The sequence below is a fragment of the Sinohyriopsis cumingii genome, chromosome 14 (genome assembly GCF_028554795.1).
Source record: "Sinohyriopsis cumingii isolate HCF-2022 chromosome 14, ASM2855479v2, whole genome shotgun sequence".
Classification (NCBI taxonomy): Eukaryota; Metazoa; Mollusca; class Bivalvia; order Unionida; family Unionidae; genus Sinohyriopsis; species Sinohyriopsis cumingii.
In genome coordinates this window covers 100,204,719-100,226,766 of record NC_142974.1, presented here as the reverse complement: position 1 = coordinate 100,226,766, position 22,048 = coordinate 100,204,719, and the positions used below count along the sequence as shown (strand labels likewise).

Below are 22,048 nucleotides of genomic sequence, written 5' to 3'. Positions count from 1 at the left end.
GAATCTTTATATCTGTATTAGTACTACACTCACAAGCAGTCACCATGACCTATATTTCACAATGAACCACATGACTGCAGAAATTTCTGGCAAGCTACAAGTATACTAACACATAGAGAATCATGGAACTGTAGTCCATGATGACCCTTATTTTATACTTCATAATAATTTGCTTCACTGGGTAGGGCTAAATTTTGTGTCTGACATGCCGTTTTCTGGCACTGTTCATGATAGGATTGTGCAACTGAGATTGGTTTGCATCTTTGCCTTCAGCTCATGACCACATGCATTTTATGGCATGTTGTATGCATATTATCTGGCCACAAATCATGAAACTTGACGAGTTGATTTATCGTGATAAATTATGTCCTGTTTTACCAAAGGAGATCTCTGTGGCCTCCTTTTATACTTCTGTGATTTTTTCAAATTTTGTTTTAAAAGATCATTCCTTGGGTGCTGTTAATGTTCCGTTGGTATAACTGGATATTTAATTGCAGTAATCCATCACCTGTTATTATTGTATTAATGCTTAGCACACTTCCGGTACACTCATTCCATTCCCACATCAAAAAAATAATAATTCCTTCATTCCATTAGCACAGAAAATTCTAGAACATCTAGAAAAACTTATCTTAGTGTCAGTGTTGAAGAAGTAGGTCTCTTTGCTTTGTGGCTAGTATATACACAATAGTTTTAATTAACAATTGTTATGTAATAGTGTTTATTCTTGGAGTAATCATTGTTCAGTCTAATCATCAGAGTAGTTCCAGGAAACAAGAATGGCATTTTTTAGGTAAAATACCTGGCATGAGCCTGTCTAAAATTATTGAATCTCTGATGGAATTGGATGGGAGGATTATCATGCATGATTCATCTCTCACAGAAAGGTATTAATTGTAATAACTATATAGAAGTAGTTTCTCGTATAATTATATATGTAGTAGCTTCGGTAAGCCAGGAATAAAACATCCAGTCCATTGTATTGTTTTGGCTTCAAAATAAGCAAAATGTTTATCACCTTGGCAAATAGAGTTGGTGGGTGAGGAATATTTTTTTAACACTTGAACAAACTTGTTCATCTATCAGTGTATATTCTGCTACAGGTGTACATCCATGCCTTAATGCTTGAACTTTGACTCCAGTTTCATGGAACATCCCACTTTGCAGTATAAATGTTGCTAATATTTTCAGACTTCATTTTTAGCTCTGCTGGTAAAATAACTGAAGAGCATGAGTGAAATAGTGTGTTTGCTATTGCTATGCCTAGATGGCGCTTTTCTGAGTCTGTCAGTTTTCTTAAAGGCCAGCAACTATAACTGTGTGTTTGCTACTGCTATAATCTAGATAATGCTTTAGTCCGTCAGTTTTCATAAGGGCCAGCATCCATAGTAATGTGTTTGCTATTGCCATCTAAACCGTTAGGAGGAATTTTCATTATGAGGTTTTGTTGATCCAAACTCAAGATGATCCCGCTTGACTATTCAAGATGCCCACCATGACTGCCTTCTTAAAAATCATGTCTTAAAAAATCCTACTAATTTTGGAGAAGTGTTATGAGGTTCTAAAGAATAAGTCTATATAGTCACGTAGGTACCTTTTCTCATCTCTAATTAAATATTGACAGTCGTTCAAACATGGTCATATTGGCACATTTACTCTTTTTTATTAAATATTAATTGTCAATCTAACATGGTCATGTAGACATATTTATTCATCTTAAATTAAATATTAATTGTTGATCTAACATGGTCATGTTGGCACATTTACTCATCTTTAATTAAATATTGTTGTTCTGTGTGGTAAACTTGTTATGTCGCACATTTCCACATATTTATTTACATATTTCTTGTTGCTCTAATCAATTCAATCCTGATTTTCGAATGATTGTTGAATGCTCTGCATCTTAACTGTCATCGAAATTTCCAGATGCAAAATTTTGATCATTATACACTTTTGCACTGGTTGCCAATTGCAAAACTAGGTAGAGCAAAGAGGATGTCGGTTCTAATTATAAAACATATGAGGCTGGTATGAATTTTGTCAGCTCTCACTGTGACATCAGCATTTAACATTTAATCCATTCTGTACTGGATCACACCTTGGACTGATTGTCTCAAGATATCCACATTCTTTAACATTCTTTGACTTTGCTGTATGTATTTATTTAGGATTGTATATAAGGACCTTCCAAGAAATGTTGACACTTGAGAATAGAAAAAAGTGAATAGTTGACATTCAGAGATATATGTATGAAATTCTAAAAAATGACACTCATTTCTGGAATTGTTGGTACTAAATCCCTACATGACCTGTATAAGTGTTTAAATTTTGTTTTAAATGAAAATTATGCCACTTGGGTTGTTTAATGTGACCAATATCATAGCCATCATGGCCTCTGTGCAGTCAGTTGTTATTTTAGAACTTCTAAAATAATTCCGTTTAATAATAATAATAATAATAATAATGATAATAATTCTTTATTTTAGGAGGGTAGCTCATTTAGTATTCAATTAATCTTTATTAAGACCTGCAAAACAAATGTACAAATGCAATTTGCGGGAAGCATATAACAGCAAAGATCAAATACAACATATAATTATTATTCTCCTACTTCATGTTGTTGTCAAACTTAGTTGACAAATAAATGACTTGAGGGCACTAGTGTCAGTTTAGTATTGCAATATTAGGTGCATACAAAAGGTATGAAGAAACTTAAGTGTCAGATTAGTATTGCAGTATTGAGTGCATACAAATGGTTTATAGAGACTAGTGTCAGTTTAGCATTGCAATATTAGGTGCATACAAATGGTTTATAGAGACTAGTGTCAGTTTAGCATTGCAATAAGGTACATACAAATGGAACATGATTAAATGAGGAGATGCTGGGAGAAGTTACAGTCATTCATATGGTTATATTATTATCATGAAAAGTATTTCATACATTGCACAGAAATATGCAGTTATTTTGTTTTTGAAGTTCATTTTATCTCTAGATTTATATAAAATTTAGTCCTGTCAATTACAAACTTGTATAAATAGGGATAGATTTGCATTGTTATATCTGACAATGATTTATCTCTTGGTAATACCCCACTATCCATCCCCAATACTGGACACAGCAAGAATGATTTATGTGCCCCCAATAACTCAACTGTGTTACAAAACTAGATTCAGTCATTATAATACCAATCATGTGACCCCTTTAACTCAGCTGTGTGATAGGACTATTTTTACACATGAAACTAAATCATCCATCCCCTAACTAAAATGTCTGATACAATTAGATTCAGTCATTATAACACCAATCATGTGCCCCCAGTAACTCAAATGTTTGACAGGACTAGATTTAGTCAGTCTAAAGAAATTGAATTTTCAATTGCATATGATTGAAAAGGGGAAGTTATAATTCTACAATTGCAACTAGATTATGTGCAACAATGTTTTGGAGAGAAAATAAACTTGAAAAGATTGCACACAGTACATTTAAATTAGACCCATTAAAAATAAAATAAAGATCCAATTAAATATTACAATGTTATTTAAATGTTGATACAAAAAACAATGAGGAAAGTGAAGGTTCACTTGTCTGTTTAGGTTTTACTTATTAGCTCAATTGTCCATAAGGTCAAATTGGCTTATAGCATGGCTCTCCATTGGTCATCCATCAATATGGTCACGTTAGCTTAGATATGGCTGTCCATTGCTCATCCAGTAATAAGGTCAGGCTGTCTTATATTGCTCTTCATTGGTCATCCAATAATATGGTCAGGCTAACTATGATATGGCTCTCCATTGGTCATCAATTAATAAGGTCAGGTTATCTTAGGCATGGCTCTACATTTGTCATCCAATAATAAGGTCAGGTTATCTATGATATGGCTTTCATTGGTCAGGCTATCTTATATGTAAACTCATTGGTCATCCAATAATAAGGTCAGGCTATCTATAATATGGCTCTACAGTCTGGCCATCCATTAAGAAGGTCAGGCTATTTATGGTATAGCTCTACATTTTTCATCCAATAATAAGGTCAGTCTATATACATGTCACTCATTGGTCATCTGTTAATAAAGTCAGGCTGTCTATAATATGGCTCTACACTGGTCATCCAATAATAAGGTCAGGTTATTTGTAATATGGCTCTACATTGGTCATCCAATAATAAGGTCAAGACATCTATGACATGGCTCGACATTGGTCATCCAATAATAAGGTCAGGCTATCTATGATATGGTTCTACATTGGTCATCCAAAAATAAGGTCAGGCTATCTATGATATGGCTCTACATTGGTCATCCAATAATAAGGTCAAGACATCTATGACATGGCTCGACATTGGTCATCCAATAATAAGGTCAGGCTATCTATGACATGGCTCTGAATTGGTCATCCAAAAATAAGGTCAGGCTATCTATGATATGGCTCTACATTGGTCATCCAATAATAAGGTCAAGACATCTATGACATGGCTCGACATTGGTCATCCAATAATAAGGTCAGGCTATCTATGACATGGCTCTAAATTGGTCATCCAAAAATAAGGTCAGGCTATCTATGATACGGCTCTACATTGGTCATCCAATAATAAGGTCAAGCCATCTATGACATGGCTCGAAATTGGTCATCCAATAATAAGGTCAGGCTATCTATGATATGGTTCTACACTGGTCATCCAAAAATAAGGTCAAGCCATCTATGACATGGCTCAACATTGGTCATCCAATAATAAGGTCAAGCTATCTATGATATGGCTCTACATTGATCATCCAATAATAAGGTCAGGCTATCTATGATATGGCTCTACATTGGTCATCCAATAATAAGGTCAGGCTATCTATGATATGGCTCTACATTGGTCATCCAATAATAAGGTCAGGCTATCTAGGATGTGGCTCTACATTGGTCATGCAATAATTAAAGTCAGGTTATCTACGATATGCTCTCCAATTGTCATCCAATAATAAGGTCAAGCTATTTATGATATGGCTCTACATTGGTCATGATGCAATACAGGTACGCTGTCTTTTGGTTTGGTTCTGCTTTCTTTTTGCCATCCATTGTTTTATCAGCAGTTGCTTGTGACTGTTCTTGGGCCATACTTCAAACCTGATTATTTGAAACTTGGAATGTGGGCTTTATCAGCCAGCTCTCAGACATGTTTGATGATTATTGACAAGCATGCATATTAATATATTTATCTTGCATCAGATTAATGGAACATATTAAACTCTAAAGGACATGTACATATTTGATTCATCATAGCAAATGGACTAAATGTATTATCAGGGTTTCACAAGTGTGTGATAGGGAGTAAGATCAGTGAGCAATAATGAGGTGATATTGCATCTGAATGGTTCAACTTATAAAATTACAAATGAAATCACACCAGATACAATTTTGTTACTGCATCCAATGCACTAAACATGTCAGCAACCTAGTGATTAATTTATGATTAAGAATTTACACCAATTTTATTATGGTACTGGTGAATATTAATGAGGTCATCCTGCATCTGATTAGGTAAGTATTGTTGTCACTTTAAAGATGTTATTTTAAATAGAATTTTGATCTGACTTGGTAATAGAAATGTATTAGACAAACGTTAAAATATCATTTTCATGAGTGAAATTGTCATTCTAATCTATATAGTTCTGGATAGCACTATCAAGCCTGCTTTGGTCTCTTGCATCGCTGCAAGCAAAGTCGATCTAATTAATTTTTTGCACTTTGTGCATCAATATAAATGATTTTTTGTTTATATTTATTTTGTGTCTGCAATAAGGTTTATACAAAATGATTGATTATAAATTTAATAATCCAGACAAAGAGATAAAAGCTTCAAATTAGTTATTACAAAACAGAACAAACCCTTAAAGAGAAAATTTATTTTTGAAAGAGAAAAATAACAACAGCACTTTATTTTATTGTATAGGTATGCGGGATTTGATTATCATTAAATAGCCTCCATATAATCAAAATATATAGGTAGTTGGCATGTAGACTGGTTATTATTATTAAATGGTCTGCATATAACCAAAATATATAGCTGATCTTCATGTAGATATGTTGTTATTATTGAAATGTCCTTCAAGACATAGCTAGTTGGCATGAAAACAAGTTTACAGAGAAATCAGTCCAAGGAGTTGTATTGTTAAAATATTTAAACTAAAATGTTTTAAAATTTAACAGCTCACATTTAATTTAAGATGCACAAGATGAGTGAATAAAAAACACAAGTTTAATAAAATTAACAAGAATATAACTGTAAAAGAAATAGTTTGCAAAATCCTTTTTCCTGCCTTACAGACAAACCAAAGACAGTTAAAATTGTCTTGCTGATAACACAAAATATCTGGTGAATAAACATGTAAAAATTCTATAAATGCTGCAGTCGGTGATAAAATAGGTGAATTTGCCATTATTCGCTTGTTGGCAATCTACTTTTTCTTTTTAGGACAAACATGAGAGCTGTCAAAGATACTTTAGAGAGATCCGTTTTTATCTAAAAGACAAACCTACCAGGTTTCACTTGATAGATGAGGACTTTGCCATAGACAACACTATTGAAGACAGAAAATTGGCGGATTTGAAGAGAAAAATTGTAGAAGTAGCATCACAGCAGCCTTACTGGGGTGAAGAGATACCTGCACGGTGGCTCCCCCTGGAACAGGAGCTGATGAGACATAAGGCTGCTGGAGTGAAGGTAAACATTTGCCCACACACAATCCAAAACATCTTTGACTTGGATTTGAAGAAATCTTATCACGACTCATACTGGGTAATTACAATGGATTCACAGTTCAAGTTTAATATGATGCATTTAAATCATTTTCTTCCTACATATATTTTTCAGTATTTAAATACAAGTTATGCCAGGTTAATATTTGTTGAGTTCAGGCATTGACATTGGTTTTATATCTACTACTTTTTATAGACTTTTGAACCCAGCCATGATTATTGTTCACCTAATCTTGCTTGTAATTTTGCATATAATTATGACCAAAGGGATTGTTGTCCAAAAAAAGAGGTTAATGATATATAAGGCTGAATTCACAAGAAATAACAGAATTTATAATTACCATTATTAGGTTATAAATTAGGAACAGGTGGGGAGAAGCAATTTGGAAAACATACAGTATCAACATTAGGGACAGTAGAAAAGATAAGTTTGTGGGATTCAGGAAATCAATACCAAATCTGGGTAACTGGGTCATATTCTTCTAAAATGCTGGTTCAGCATAATTTAGTTATGGTAGAACCTGTGGGGTTTGTCCTTCATTTAATAACATTTAGCAAAAATTATTCTGTATGCAAGGGAAGTGTGTTTGATATGCTTTCCAAATTACCTCTATCCAGTTTTTCATATTACCAAAATGATTGATTGTGAGAAGTTAAGGATGTGTAAGGCTGAATAGGCAGGAAGTAACAGAATTAACAGTTACCAATATCCGTTTCACATTAACAGCAAGTAGGAAGAAGGAATTTGGATGAGATATCAACATCAGGGTCTGTTGAAAAGATTTGTGGGATTCACTGGCCAGGTGGTAAGAGCATCCGCCTCAGATGCAGGAGGTTATGGGTTCGAATCCAGGACAGGTCATATCAAAGACTTATAAAATTGTTATATCAGCTGAGCTGCCTCACTTGGCGTGCAACATTAAGATGTTAGTGTTGGGACTTGTCAGCCAGATATCAGCATAATATGAATGGGTGGGACATGATGCTACATGTCTGTGGCATCAAGTTCCAGTGCTAGACATCCCTATAAACTGCCACACTAGAGACACAGTGATATGACTCAAATTGTTAAAGCTATGTTACAAATCCCAAAACACAAAAAACACTACTCTGACCTCATACTAGCTCAAGATTTAGTCCTATTTTCTTGAATTCTACACACATGTAAACAGAGTATGCCTTCACCAGGAGCAAACATATAATCAGTACTATGGTGGATTACTTGCTTATAAGAGACAATCCACTCATGAGAGAATTCCTTCACTAGGTTTTCGCAATGCAGCACCGGATGTCTTAGTTCTAGGTAACAAGGTTGAAAATTTGTTCCTTTTGAAGATGCTCCCTGACATATGGAGTCTATTCTCCAGTCAGGTTACCAAGAAGCTGTCTTGAGTACCTTATGGGACCAGCGAAGGCCCATCCATTGCAAGGGAATGTATCTCCCTCCACCTCTTACCTATTCTCCAAAGTTATTAGGAACATTTTAACCTTGGAAGGCTGGAGTTTCTAAATAGAAATTGTACCAATATGATATCAAAAAGGACAGAAGCTAATTCAAAATCTTGTTATTGCTGAGAAATATGAGAGCTGGATTCAAATATATAATTTGCATGTAAATAACAAACAAACAAGAGCAGGGCTGACTTTAAAGTCAGATGATGTCATTATTATGGACTTTGCTCTTATCATGTTCACTTACGGTCATTTTAATATTGACCACTGTAGCAAGTTGTATATTGTCATGAGTGTAGGATACAATGTACACATTAAGGTTTTCATAGATGCAGGATTTAAATGTGACTGAGGTTGTTGAGCCATGCCATAAGCTTTCTTGGATATTGGCAGGGTTATCCATTTATCATATAACATACACATCCAGTTGTCAGAAACAATCAAACAAAGTCATAACCTCACATGAATAATTGAAGGTCATCAGCATATCATGTACCTTATACATCCAGTTTGTTGATACATCATGCGTGGCACATCCTGTACCTTATTCATCCAGTATTTTGATTCATCATGCATGGCACATCCTGTACCTTATACATCCACTTTGTTGATACATCATGCATGGCACATCCTGTACCTTATATATCCAGTTTGTTGATAGATACATCATGCATGGCATATCCTGTACCTTTTACCTCCACTTTGTTGATACATCATGCATGGCACATCCTGTACCTTATATATCCAGTTTGTTGATACATCATGTATGGCATATCCTGTACCTTATATATCCAGTTTGTTGATACATCATGCATGGCATATCTTGTACTTAATACATCCAGTTTGTTGATACGTCATGCATGGCACATCCTGTACCTTATACATCCACTTTGTTGATAGATACATCATGCATGACATATTCTGTACCTTATATATCCAGTTTGTTGATGCATCATTTGTGGCATATCCTGTACCTTATACATCCAGTTTGTTGATCCATCATGCATGGCACATCAGTTAATGTGGTCTAAATGTTAATATAAGGAGATTTTGTGCATGTGTGCATGTCCATATATATTTAATGGTGAAATAAAAAGACAGTTTGGAGCAAATAAATATTATTTTACAATTTCATCAAATCATTCCAACTAAATCGTTGTAAACTTTAAATTGCAGGTGATTTCTCGTGAAGATGTGGAGCAAATAAATAAGCAAGGAACTGTCAAAGTAGAAAGCAGTGAGGAACTGGATCTTTTTCTTAGATTTCTAAATGAAACAGGCACAATCATCTACTTCAGGTAAGAGTAGATTGCTTATGGGATTAATGTTTTGTATTTTAGAATGTGCATAGTATCATTGTTTCCGGAGTACTGGTTTATTGTAGCTTAGCTCCTATGTGATTTTCTCTGTATATGCCTGGTGATATCATTTCTTCCTCTGTATATATTGTCTTAAAATCCACTTTGCATGAAACACACAATGCAAACTCAGGATCTTTACTACTTGACTGTACATACTTAAACTTTGATATCCAAGCTTTGTTGAATATGTTGGAATGCTTATTGGCCAGTGGATTCTTTGCATTGGATGACTGAGGATATTTCTACATTTTGACATAAACAAACAATGGACATATCATCTGCCTTCAAATATTGCCACGATTAATTAAAATAAGTAAACCGCCTTTAAATGATTCCCTCAGATTTGCTGAAATAAATCTACCAAATTTGATCGATATCCTGGAATGAAGATAATTACAACATAAATGATACCAAAATATTGCTACTGTTGCTTAAAATAGAACAAAAAATACAACATCCTTTGAAAATTTGCAGAACAACATGTGATCATATATGACATAAAACATCCTGAGATGAATAAATTTTAAATTAATTTTTAATAATGCCAATTATCAATCAGATAGAAATACCATTACAAAAGATGAAATAAATACCTTTTCAATTGATTTTTAAAAATGCTGATCAGACATCAGATATGGCTATGATTGGAAGAAACAAAATCTCTTATAAAATCCTTCTTTTGAACCATTGAATTTCATTTGACTTCATATAATACAAAATATAAAGTACTTTCCAGTTTTTCTGTCAAAGCAATTTCAATAAAACAAGTAGATTAGCAAGATAATCCACTATAGGAATTCAGTTCAGTAATCTCTAATTTTAAATTGCAGAAAAATACAAGACAACAACAGTATAACAAAATATAACATGACAGTCACTCAACAGATAAGATAAATTTTGGATAATTAAGCCTGGAAAACTGTGGTGCTGTCTCTTAAATGTAATTTATGAACTGAATTCTCAGTATCATGCTTTGATGAATACCAATACTTGTATTGCCCTACAAAACTGACCAAAGCCACGAAACATCTTAAATTGAAATTGAAAAATGAATGAATTATTATTTGCTGTTTTTGGTGTGGGGCTGCGTTATTACAAGTCATTACATTGTTTTATGGCATTTCATGTAGTATGTGCCAATGGTCACAATTATGATTAATTAATATTTCATATTTTTAACTTATACAAAACCAGGCAAAAAGTTACTGACTAGAAACAGATGAGCGACTTCCATACCTTTTGAATGTTGTATCTAGATCACATTTGATGTCATTTATATTATTACAGTAAATAATATCACATTCATTAAGATGCTTACCCTCTGTTCTGATATCATAAGTACCTAATGGACATAGATCAGAAAGGCATGATTCAGTAACTTCCTTTGCATACTGTTTGCTAATTGTAAACAGTTCAAATGTACAGCAATATTTAGCAGTCAACTACAAATACTTTAAGTAAAGATATGGATGGTGTATATCTAACTTTTGTATAACATTATGTTGCTGAGTTGTATATTAATAACAAGGTACTTTCTCAAATTACTGAAAGTAGGTCATGCAACCATGGTTCACTTTCAATAAATAAAGTGGGAAAATGATTGATTGGGTTTGATGTTCATGACACAGCAAAGTGATTAGTTTATTTAGCAGTTTAGTCCTGATGCAGTTGGAGTAAAAGGCCGTGACCAAGCACACAAAGTGGTAGCTGTAGTAAAATGCCATGACCAAGCACACAACATGATAGCTGTAGTAAAATGCCATTACCATACACAAACCATGGTAGCTGTAGTGAAATGCCTTGACCAAGCAGACAAAATTGTAGCTGTAGTAAAATGCCATGACCAAGCACACAACATGGTAGCTGTAGTAAAATGTCATGACCAAGCACACAACATGGTAGTTGTAGTAAAATGCCATGACCAAGCACACAACATGGTAGCTATAGTAAAATGCCATTACCATACACACACCATGGTAGCTGTAGTGAAATGCCATGATCACGCACACAACATGGTAGCTGTAGTAAAATGCCATGACCAAGCACACAACATGGTAGCTGTAGTAAAATGCCATGACCAAGCACACAACATGGTAGCTATAGTAAAATGCCACTACCATACACACACCATGGTAGCTGTAGTGAAATGCCATGATCACGCACACAACATGGTGGCTGTAGTAAAATGCCATGACCAAGCACACAACATGGTAGCTGTAGTAAAATGCCATGACCAAGCACACAACATGGTAGCTGTAGTAAAATGCCATGACCAAGCACACAACATGGTAGCTGTAGTAAAATGTCATGACCATACACACACCATGGTAGCTGTAGTGAAATGCTATGATCATGCACACTACATGGTAGCTGTAGTAAAATGCCATGACCAAGTATGCAACATGGTAGCTGTAGTAAAATGTCATGACCAAGCACGCAAAATGGTATCTGTCGTAAAATGCCATGACCATGCACACAACATGGTAGCTGTATTAAAATGCCATGACCAAGTGCACTACATGGTAGCTGTAGTAAAATGCCTCGACCCAGCACACATCATGGTAGCTATAGCAAAATGCCATGACCAAGTACATATGGTAGCTGTAGTAAAATGCCATGACCAAGCACACTACATGGTAGCTGTAGTAAAATGCCATGACCAAGTACACAACATGGAATCTGTAGTAAAATGTCATGACCAAGCACACAACATGGTATCTGTAGTAAGATGTCATGACCAAGCACACAACATGGTAGCTATAGTATGACCAAACACAAAACATGGTATCTGTAGTAAAATGCCATGACCATGCACACAACATGGTAGCTGTAGTAAAATGCCATGACCAAGCACACAACATGGTAGCTGTAGTAAAATGCCATGACCAAGTGCACTACATGGTAGCTGTAGTAAAATGCCATGACCATGCACACAACATGGTAGCTGTAGTAAAATGCCATGACCAAGCACACAACATGGTAGCTGTAGTAAAATGCCATGACCAAGTGCACTACATGGTAGCTGTAGTAAAATGCCATGACCATGCACACAACATGGTAGCTGTAGTAAAATGCCATGACCAAGTACACAACATGGAATCTGTAGTAAAATATCATGATGAAGCACACAACATGGTAGCTGTAGTAAAATGCCATGACCAAACACACAACATAGTATCTGTAGTAAAATGCCATGACCAAGCACACAACATGGTAGCTGTAGTAAAATGCCATGATCAAGCACACAACATGGTAGCTGTAGCAAAATGACATGACCATGTACACAACATGGTAGCTGTAGTAAAATGCCATGACCAAGCACACAACATGGTGGCTATAGTAAAATGCCATGACCAAGTACACAACACGGAATCTGTAGTAAAATATCATGACCAAGCACACAACATTGTATCTGTAGTAAGATGTCATGACCAAGCACACAACATGGTAGCTATAGTATGACCAAACACACAACATGGTATCTGTAGTAAAATGCCATGACCATGCACACAACATGGTAGCTGTAGTAAAATGTCATGACCAAGCACACAACATGGTAGCTGTAGTAAAATGTCATGACCAAACAATCAACATGGTAGCTGTAGTAAAATGCCATGACCAAGCACACAACATGGCATTTGTAGTAAAATGCCATGACCATGCACACAACATGGTAGCTGTATTAAAATGACATGACCATGCACACAACATGGTAGCTGTATTAAAATGCCATGACCAAGTACATATGGTAGCTGTAGTAAAATGCCATGACCAAGCACACTACATGGTAGCTGTAGTAAAATGCCATGACCAAGTACACAACATGGAATCTGTAGTAAAATGTCATGACCAAGCACACAACATGGTATCTGTAGTAAGATGTCATGAACAAGCACATAACATGGTAGCTATAGTATGACCAAACACAAAACATGGTATCTGTAGTAAAATGCCATGACCATGCACACAACATGGTAGCTGTAGTAAAATGCCATGACCAAGCACACAACATGGTAGCTGTAGCAAAAAGGCCATGACCAAGTGCACTACATAGTAGCTGTAGTAAAATGCCATGACCATGCACACAACATGGTAGCTGTAGTAAAATGCCATGACCAAGTACACAACATGGAATCTGTAGTAAAATATCATGATGAAGCACACAACATGGTAGCTGTAGTAAAATGCCATGACCAAACACACAACATAGTATCTGTAGTAAAATGCCATGACCAAGCACACAACATGGTAGCTGTAGTAAAATGCCATGATCAAGCACACAACATGGTAGCTGTAGCAAAATGACATGACCATGTACACAACATGGTAGCTGTAGTAAAATGCCATGACCAAGCACACAACATGGTGGCTATAGTAAAATGCCATGACCAAGTACACAACACGGAATCTGTAGTAAAATATCATGACCAAGCACACAACATTGTATCTGTAGTAAGATGTCATGACCAAGCACACAACATGGTAGCTATAGTATGACCAAACACACAACATGGTATCTGTAGTAAAATGCCATGACCATGCACACAACATGGTAGCTGTAGTAAAATGTCATGACCAAGCACACAACATGGTAGCTGTAGTAAAATGTCATGACCAAACAATCAACATGGTAGCTGTAGTAAAATGCCATGACCAAGCACACAACATGGTATATGTAGTAAAATGTCAAGACCAAGCACACAACATGGTAGCTGTAGTAACATGCCATTACCAAGCACACTACATGGTAGCTGTATTAAAATGCCATGACCAAGCATGCAATATGATAGCTGTAGTAAAATGTCATGACCAAGCACACAACATGGTATCTGTCGTAAAATGCCATGACCATGCATACAACATGGTAGCTGTATTAAAATGTCATGACCAAGCACACTACATGGTAGACGTAGTAAAATGCCATGACCAAGTACACAACATGGCAGATGTACTATGACCAAACACACAACATGGTAGCTGTAGTAAAATGCCACGACCAAGCACACATCATGGTAGCTATAGCAAAATGCCATGACCAAGCACATATGGTTGCTGTAGTAAAATGCCATGACCAAGCACACTACATGGTAGCTGTAGTAAAATGCCATGACCAAGCACACAACATGGTAGCCGTAGTAAAATGCCATGACCATGCACACAACATGGTAGCTGTAGTAAAATGCCATTACCATGCACATATGGTTGCTGTAGTAAAATGCCATGACCATGCACACAACATGGTAGCTGTAGTAAAATGCCATGACCAAGTACACAACATGGTATCTGTAGTAAAATATCATGACCAAGCACACATCATGGTATCTGTAGTAAGATGTCATGACCAAGCACACAACATGGTAGCTATAGTATGACCAAACACACAACATGGTATCTGTAGTAAAATGCCATGACCATGCACACAACATGGTAGCTGTAGTAAAATGCCATGATCAAGCACACAACATGATAGCTGTAGTAAAATGCCATGACCAAACAATCAACATGGTAGCTGTAGTAAAATGCCATGATCAAGCACACAACATGATAGCTGTAGTAAAATGCCATGACCAAACAATCAACATGGTAGCTGTAGTGAAATGCTATGACCAAGCACACAACATGGTAGATGTACTATGACCAAACCCACAACATGGTATCTGTTGTAAAATGCCATGACCATGCACACAACATGGTAGCTGTCATAAGATGTGAAGACCAAGCACACAACATGGTAGCTGTAGTAAAATATCATGACCAAGCACACAACATGGTATATGTAGTAAAATGTTAAGACCAAGCACACAACATGGTAGCTGTAGTAACATGCCATTACCAAGCACACAAAATGGTAGCTGTAGTAAAATGCCATGACCAAGCACACAACATGGTAGCTGTAGTAAAATATCATGACCAAGCACACAACATGGAATCTGTAGTAAAATGCCATGACCAAGCACACAACATGGTAGCTGTAGTAAGATGTCATGCCTAAGCACACAACATGGTATCTGTAGTAAAATATCATGACCAAGCACACAACTTGGTAGATGTAGTAAAATGTCATGACCAAGCACACTACATGGTAGCTGTAGTAAAAAGCCATGAACAATCACACAACATGGTAATTGTAGTAAAATGCCATGACCAAGCAGGCAACATGGTAGCTGTAGTAAAATGCCGTTATCATACACACACCATGGTAGCTGTAGTGAAATGCCATGATCATGCACACTACATGGTAGCTGTAGTAAAATGCCATGACCAAGCACACAGCATGGTAGCTATAGTAAAATGCCATGACTCTACACACAACATGGTAGCTATAGTAAAATGCCATGACCCTACACACAACATGGTAGCTGTATTGAAATGCCATGACCAAGCACACAACATGGTAGCTGTATTAAAATGTCATGACCAAGCACACAACATGGTAGCTGTAGTAAAATGCCATGACTAAACACACAACATGGTAGCTGTATTGAAATGCCATGACCAAGCACACAACATGGTAGCTGTATTAAAATGCCATGACCAAGCACACAACATGGTAGCTGTAGTAAAATGCCATGACCAAGCACACTACATGGTAGCTGTAGTAAAATGCCATGACCAAGCATACAACATAGTAGCTGTAGTAAAATGTCATGACCAAGCACACAACATGGTAGCTATAGTAAAATGCCATGACCAAGCACACATGATAGCTATAGTAAAATGCCATGACCAAGCACAGTACATGGTAGCTGTATTAAAATGTCATGACCAAGCACACTACATGGTAGCTGTAGTAAAATGCCTTGACCAAGCACACAACATGGTAGCTGTCCTAACCTGGTCCAATGGTCGGATTTGAGCCTTTACTCTTTCAGTCTTGAGTCATTTAGGTAAATTGTGGTTGTAGAAATGACTTTTATATGAAGAGAGTAATTCTATTTATATATGGTCATGGAGAGGATATTAATAACATTACAATAATAATAATAATAATAATAATAATAATAATAATAATAATAATTAAGGTGATAATACATGATGATATGGAAAATTTAAAACAAGTCGTTCTTTTTAAAAGTTTTGGTTTTTAGGCTTTGTAAACAGTCTTTCATGAATTAACAGTAAACTTAGATTGTGTTTAAAGTGTGTTTTCTTGCATTAACAATTAAAGCTTTATAATGTATGACCAAAACATTGGCTTATTTGAGAATTGGCATTTGTCTAATAAATAAATAAAATAATTGTGCAGTGTAGTGTGACACCAATACCGACTGGCAAAGGCAGATCATATTATGCTGTCTGTCTGCCTGTTTGTCTGTTAAATTATATTAATTGCTCATCAATCTACATTTGCCAAACTTGGTGGACTGTTTGTACTTGGCACAATAGTTAAAACTAGACAAAAGTTCCAAGGTGAAGGTCACTGGCTGAAAGAAAAAGAAATAGTTTCCATTGCTATTTACATGTATGTGTAATTTAATTGTTTGTTAGTTTTAATTTTTTTATTTTGTTACAAGTTATTGTAATGAAACATTGTTTACTTGGACTCTTGGGGCCCCGAGTGGCCGAGTGGTCTAGAGCACTCTCCATTATGGATCACTGCCAACTCACCTCTGTCTGTGTGGGACCGAGTCTCAGATTCAGCCTATGTGGGTATGTGAGAAAGCTTGCCAGTAGCTTCTAGTGGGTCGGTGGTTCTTTCCGGGGTTTTCCCGGGTTCTTCCTCCACTATTAATACTGGCCGCCATGTATAGCATATCGCGTGCTGAAAAATGGCGTTAAACCCTACAACAACAGCAACACTTGGACTTTGTCCAAAATTGAGTTCTTTTCTGCTTGACCTGATTGACTTTTTTATTTTATTTTTTATTTCATTTATGTAAACATCTAATAACATCTTCATTCTTCTCTGTGTGTATGAGTTTATTAGCTGAATTATTATTCAGGTAAACAAAGGAGTAAATGTGTTGATCAGAGTCAGGGTTTTTTTAATTCCCAAGTGAATGTTATAGGTTATTATGTTTTAAATAAACAGGGCTCATTAGATCATTCAAGAAGGTTATTTTCCATTAGCTAATGGTTGTTTTTAAACATGCTAATTGTGACCTTGAGGTCAAGCAGAAAACTATATTATCTTGTGACTGTGAGGATTTTACCAGTTGTGTTTAAACATCGAGCACTTTAAGTTGTAATATGTTGTGTCCAGTTTGGGCTGAATTTTATTTTCTTCAAATTATTGAATTCAACTGATTATTTTCTCTGGAAATAAAAAACTGCTAAGACAAAATTCTTGGATAAAGACATTCATTGGAATTTATCTTGAATTTAAACCTGGAATAATATTTCTTTAATTCACCAATAGACTGTTAACACATCAGTCCTTCGTGGGCTATAATGGAAAAGTCATCACCTTCAATTTTGGATCTCTTTGGGACCTGAACTGAGTTTTATTCAGGACTTTTCATTACTAGAACTTGTGCCTTTAATTTTTGAATTATTTTTGGACTTAATTCGCAATACCACAAGATCTTTTTTCTCATTTTTTACTTTTTATTTTAGGGAAATAAATTATTTGTTAAATTTTACAAAGCTTGTTGTCTTCACTCCTCTCTGTTACTTATTTTAAGAGCATAGACTCTTAACACCATACAGTAGCTACAGCTTTAAATGATATATAGTTTTTAGAGATGCTATGGATGGATTTTACTTGGGAAAAGATAGGTGCCTCTCAGTTTGATGTCAGTGATTCAGTGATCATTAACTGAAATAAGGAAAATTATTTTTGCAAAATATATTGAATTTCAACCCTCTACAAGTACATGTACCAAACTTTGTGGATGACTTGTTGTCAGAGAGAAGCCTATCAGTATTGGGTTGAAAAGATCAAATGTCAAGGTCACTGTGACAGAAAGAAAATGTATAGTTACTACATAGCAACCACATTTCTCCATCATCTGCAATTAACAAACTTAGCACTTGCTTTAAGGAAGAAGACTATTGATTTTGAGGTCAAAAGGTAAATATTACTGTGGTTAAAGAATACAAATGGTTTTTCACAATAATATTTATTCAAAACTATTTTCACCATGAGCATATTTAGTGGTTAGCTTGTATTTATTGTAATGGACAAGTATCATTTATGTACATAGAAGACTATTAAACAAGGTGCAGGTGTAAAATGTTACATACATTGTGTTCCTGCTTTTGTATCACATGCAGTTTAGCACTACTTGGATTTAAGTGTTTGGAGTTATCTATCAACTGAAATTCTTTTGCACGTATTGTAAATGTAAGGTAACATGCAGTATTGATTTGTTTCCTCTGATTTGCCAAAACGTAATGCAGTGTTAAAAGATTTATTTCATTGATCCAGAATTATTATAAAGCGAGGTTGACAATATGTGAAATTTAGATTCAAGTATTTAGGTATACAATATGTATAATATATGTATTTATATTGTGATCATTGCTTCAGAAAAATGCCAAGTAGAAAGAAAAGGCAGAAAATAAGACCAGCTTAGGTGACCTTTGATGATCTGAACCTTTGATTATACAACATCAAGTAGTCATTACTTATTCCAAATGTAATGGAAATAGTGCTACTTTTCAGCATTGAAGTGTTGAGAGAAAACATTGTGTTGGATCCCACATGGTTGATTGATGCTCTGAAGTCCCTGATCAATGCTCATCCTGACCCACCAAAAATCTCTACTGAAAATGGCACTCAGTCAAGCAGCCCCACTGACAGTGTTGTCATACAGAAATGGTCCGACTTCAAGGGGAAAGGAATCCTTTGTTCAGAACTTATCGGTTTGTACATCTCTTATTTGTGTTGGCTATTTTCAAAGTATGTGTTTTTGTTCCCCACTTTAGCATTTTGCCATTTATTTATTCATTTTATTTATTATTTTTGTAAATATATCCTCAGTATCTTGGACCTTATATTACCTACACCTGTCGGTTTATACCTTTCTTAATTTTTTCTACTAGTTTCTAAAATGTCTTTTTGACCACTCACCAACAAGTTGAGAGGGATATCACATTTTGCCAGTTTCTTTATTTATATCTTTCTTCATTCATTTTTTAATATGTAATCAATATCTTGGACACTACACTATGTTATCTACACTGAGGAAAATGGGTATGTAGATATATCTTAACAGAAGTAACTTAACCATATAAAAACATGGCCTGTGTGACCTAATTTACATTTTTGAGTGAATGGTATTTTCAGATTTTTGCTTCTTATACCTAAATATCTGGAATGATATCAGTCACCAACACAATTGACAAATTCATGGTGCTTAGTCAGTCGGCCCTGATGATAGTGGTGACACACTGGCTTAAAGGAGGAAAGAATCCTTTCTTTCAAACTTGCCAGTTCATTTCTTAATTTGTGTTGCCATCTTTCAAACTGTGTGGCTCCTTATCATCACCTCGCCTACAAAGTTTGCATTTTTCCCCTTCATTTGTTTATTCATTTGTTCACATCTAATATATTTGCTCTTATTTCACTTTTACCTCTAAATATTGGTACATGGATGTCATATCTCACATCAACTTGAATTGTAGACAGTCATATCTCACACCAACTTGAATTGTAGACAGTCATATCTCACTTCATCTTGAATTGTAGACAGTCATATCTCACTATAATTTGAATTGTAGACATATAGCTGAGTTATATCTCACTTCAGAACTCAATTTTTTGACATTGAACTACACAGATTGCATCCTTCAGAAACACAAGGTTAGCTGTTCATTGTGCCAACAATGATAAATTCAATCCCATTCAAAGTACTCCATGCATCAAGTTCAAAGTCTCTGTAATCAAAGTCATCTCCTTGAGAAACATTCCTTTACAATCATAATGGTTATGTCTTCCATCCATTTGAAGAGTCAGATTTATGTCTAGGAATATTTAATGTATTGCATCTTGTTGTTTTGGATGGCTTGTTCATAAGACCACTACAAATGACCCTTTTATCAAAGTCACACCCAAAACGTTTCATAATAGACCAAATGAACAAAGTTCTAGACTATATCTGGACCCATCTCAGTGAATTGGATGACCTTTCTTAGGTTATGCCTAGCATCCCTTTGCAGGGTGAGCTCCAGAAAATCACATTATGTATAGCAACTAGCATGTCTGACTTACATGCCTATCTCGTACACTCCTTTCAGGAAGTGAACATAGTTTGTTCACTTCAGGAGTGCTCATGTACATCAACCTTCTCAAACTTATGGCCATAGGAAATTCCTTTCAAACATGGCAGGAAATGGAATATGGTAATCCTGATGCTTTCTATGAACTTAATCAGCTATCTTCAATTACCTCATTTGGGACTTTTGCAAGTGGTATCATCATCAATAAATCTATATTCAAATTTGCCACATCCTCCTGTGCAAGCTGAATCAGCCCATCACCAAAGAATGGTCGATTAGTGTTTAGTCAATCTGCAGTTGCTGTGGTCAATATATTGTGGACCTATTTGTAATGAGGTGGAATGCCAAGCTTTCAGCTTTCATCTTACCAGTCTCACATAATAATGTCTGGGCAGTTTTTATGCCATTTCACTTATATCAAATGGCCCTGATGCATACACCTTTCCTTCAACTCCACTGATTTGCATGGTCCTGATGCATACACCTTTCCTCCAACTCCACTGATTCCCATGGTCCTGATGCATACACCTTTCCTCCAACTCCACTGATTCCCTTGGTCCTGATGCATACACCTTTTCCTTCAACTCCACTGATTCCCATGATCCTGATGCATACACCTTTCCTTCAACTCCACTGATTCCCATGGTCCTGATGCATACACCTTTCCTCCAACTCCACTGATTCCCTTGGTCCTGATGCATACACCTTTCCTCCAACTCCACTGATTCTCTTGGTCCTGATGCATACACCTTTCCTCCAATGTCACTGATTCCCATGGTCCTGATGCATACACATTTCCTCCAACTCCACTGATTCCCATGGTCCTGATGCATACACATTTCCTCCAACTCCACTGATTCCCTTGGTCCTGATGCATACACTTTTCCTCCAACTCCACTGATTCCCTTGGTCTTGATGCATACACCTTTCCTCCAACTCCACTGATTCCCATGATCCTGATGCATACACCTTTCCTTCAACTTCACTGATTCCCATGGTCCTGATGCATACACATTTCCTTCAACTCCACTGATTCCTTTGGTCTTGATGAAATACATTCTGAGCCTAACTGAGTGATAAATGTTATGGATCAATGATCTCATAATTGTGGTTTCAGAAATTTCCAGGAAAATCCATTATTCTTTCCTTTTGAAAAAACCCACACATGATGAATCTTCATGCCTGCCTCATAAAAAGCAAGAAGCAAATGTTTCCAGTCAAGTGGTGGAAAGGATTGCTAATGTCTTCTTACAGTTTTCAAGAAGTTAATTTTGATCATAATTGATGGACCCTGCTTGCATTGCTATGAAATGTCCCTTGCCTTGAAACCTCTA

The 22,048-nt window shown here is 35.8% G+C and overlaps 1 protein-coding gene across 1 annotated transcript in view; it reads left to right on the top strand.

The window, feature by feature from the left end:
* LOC149784485 (uncharacterized) overlaps positions 1-22,048 on the top strand; it is a 108,157-nt gene that overhangs the window by 60,503 nt on the left and 25,606 nt on the right. Inside the window, exons 8-10 of the mRNA XM_089932567.1 lie at positions 6,455-6,703; positions 9,367-9,488; positions 19,159-19,358. Of these exons, the coding sequence (XP_089788693.1) occupies positions 6,455-6,703; positions 9,367-9,488; positions 19,159-19,358 (571 nt within the window). The remainder of the gene's footprint in view (positions 1-6,454; positions 6,704-9,366; positions 9,489-19,158; positions 19,359-22,048) is intronic.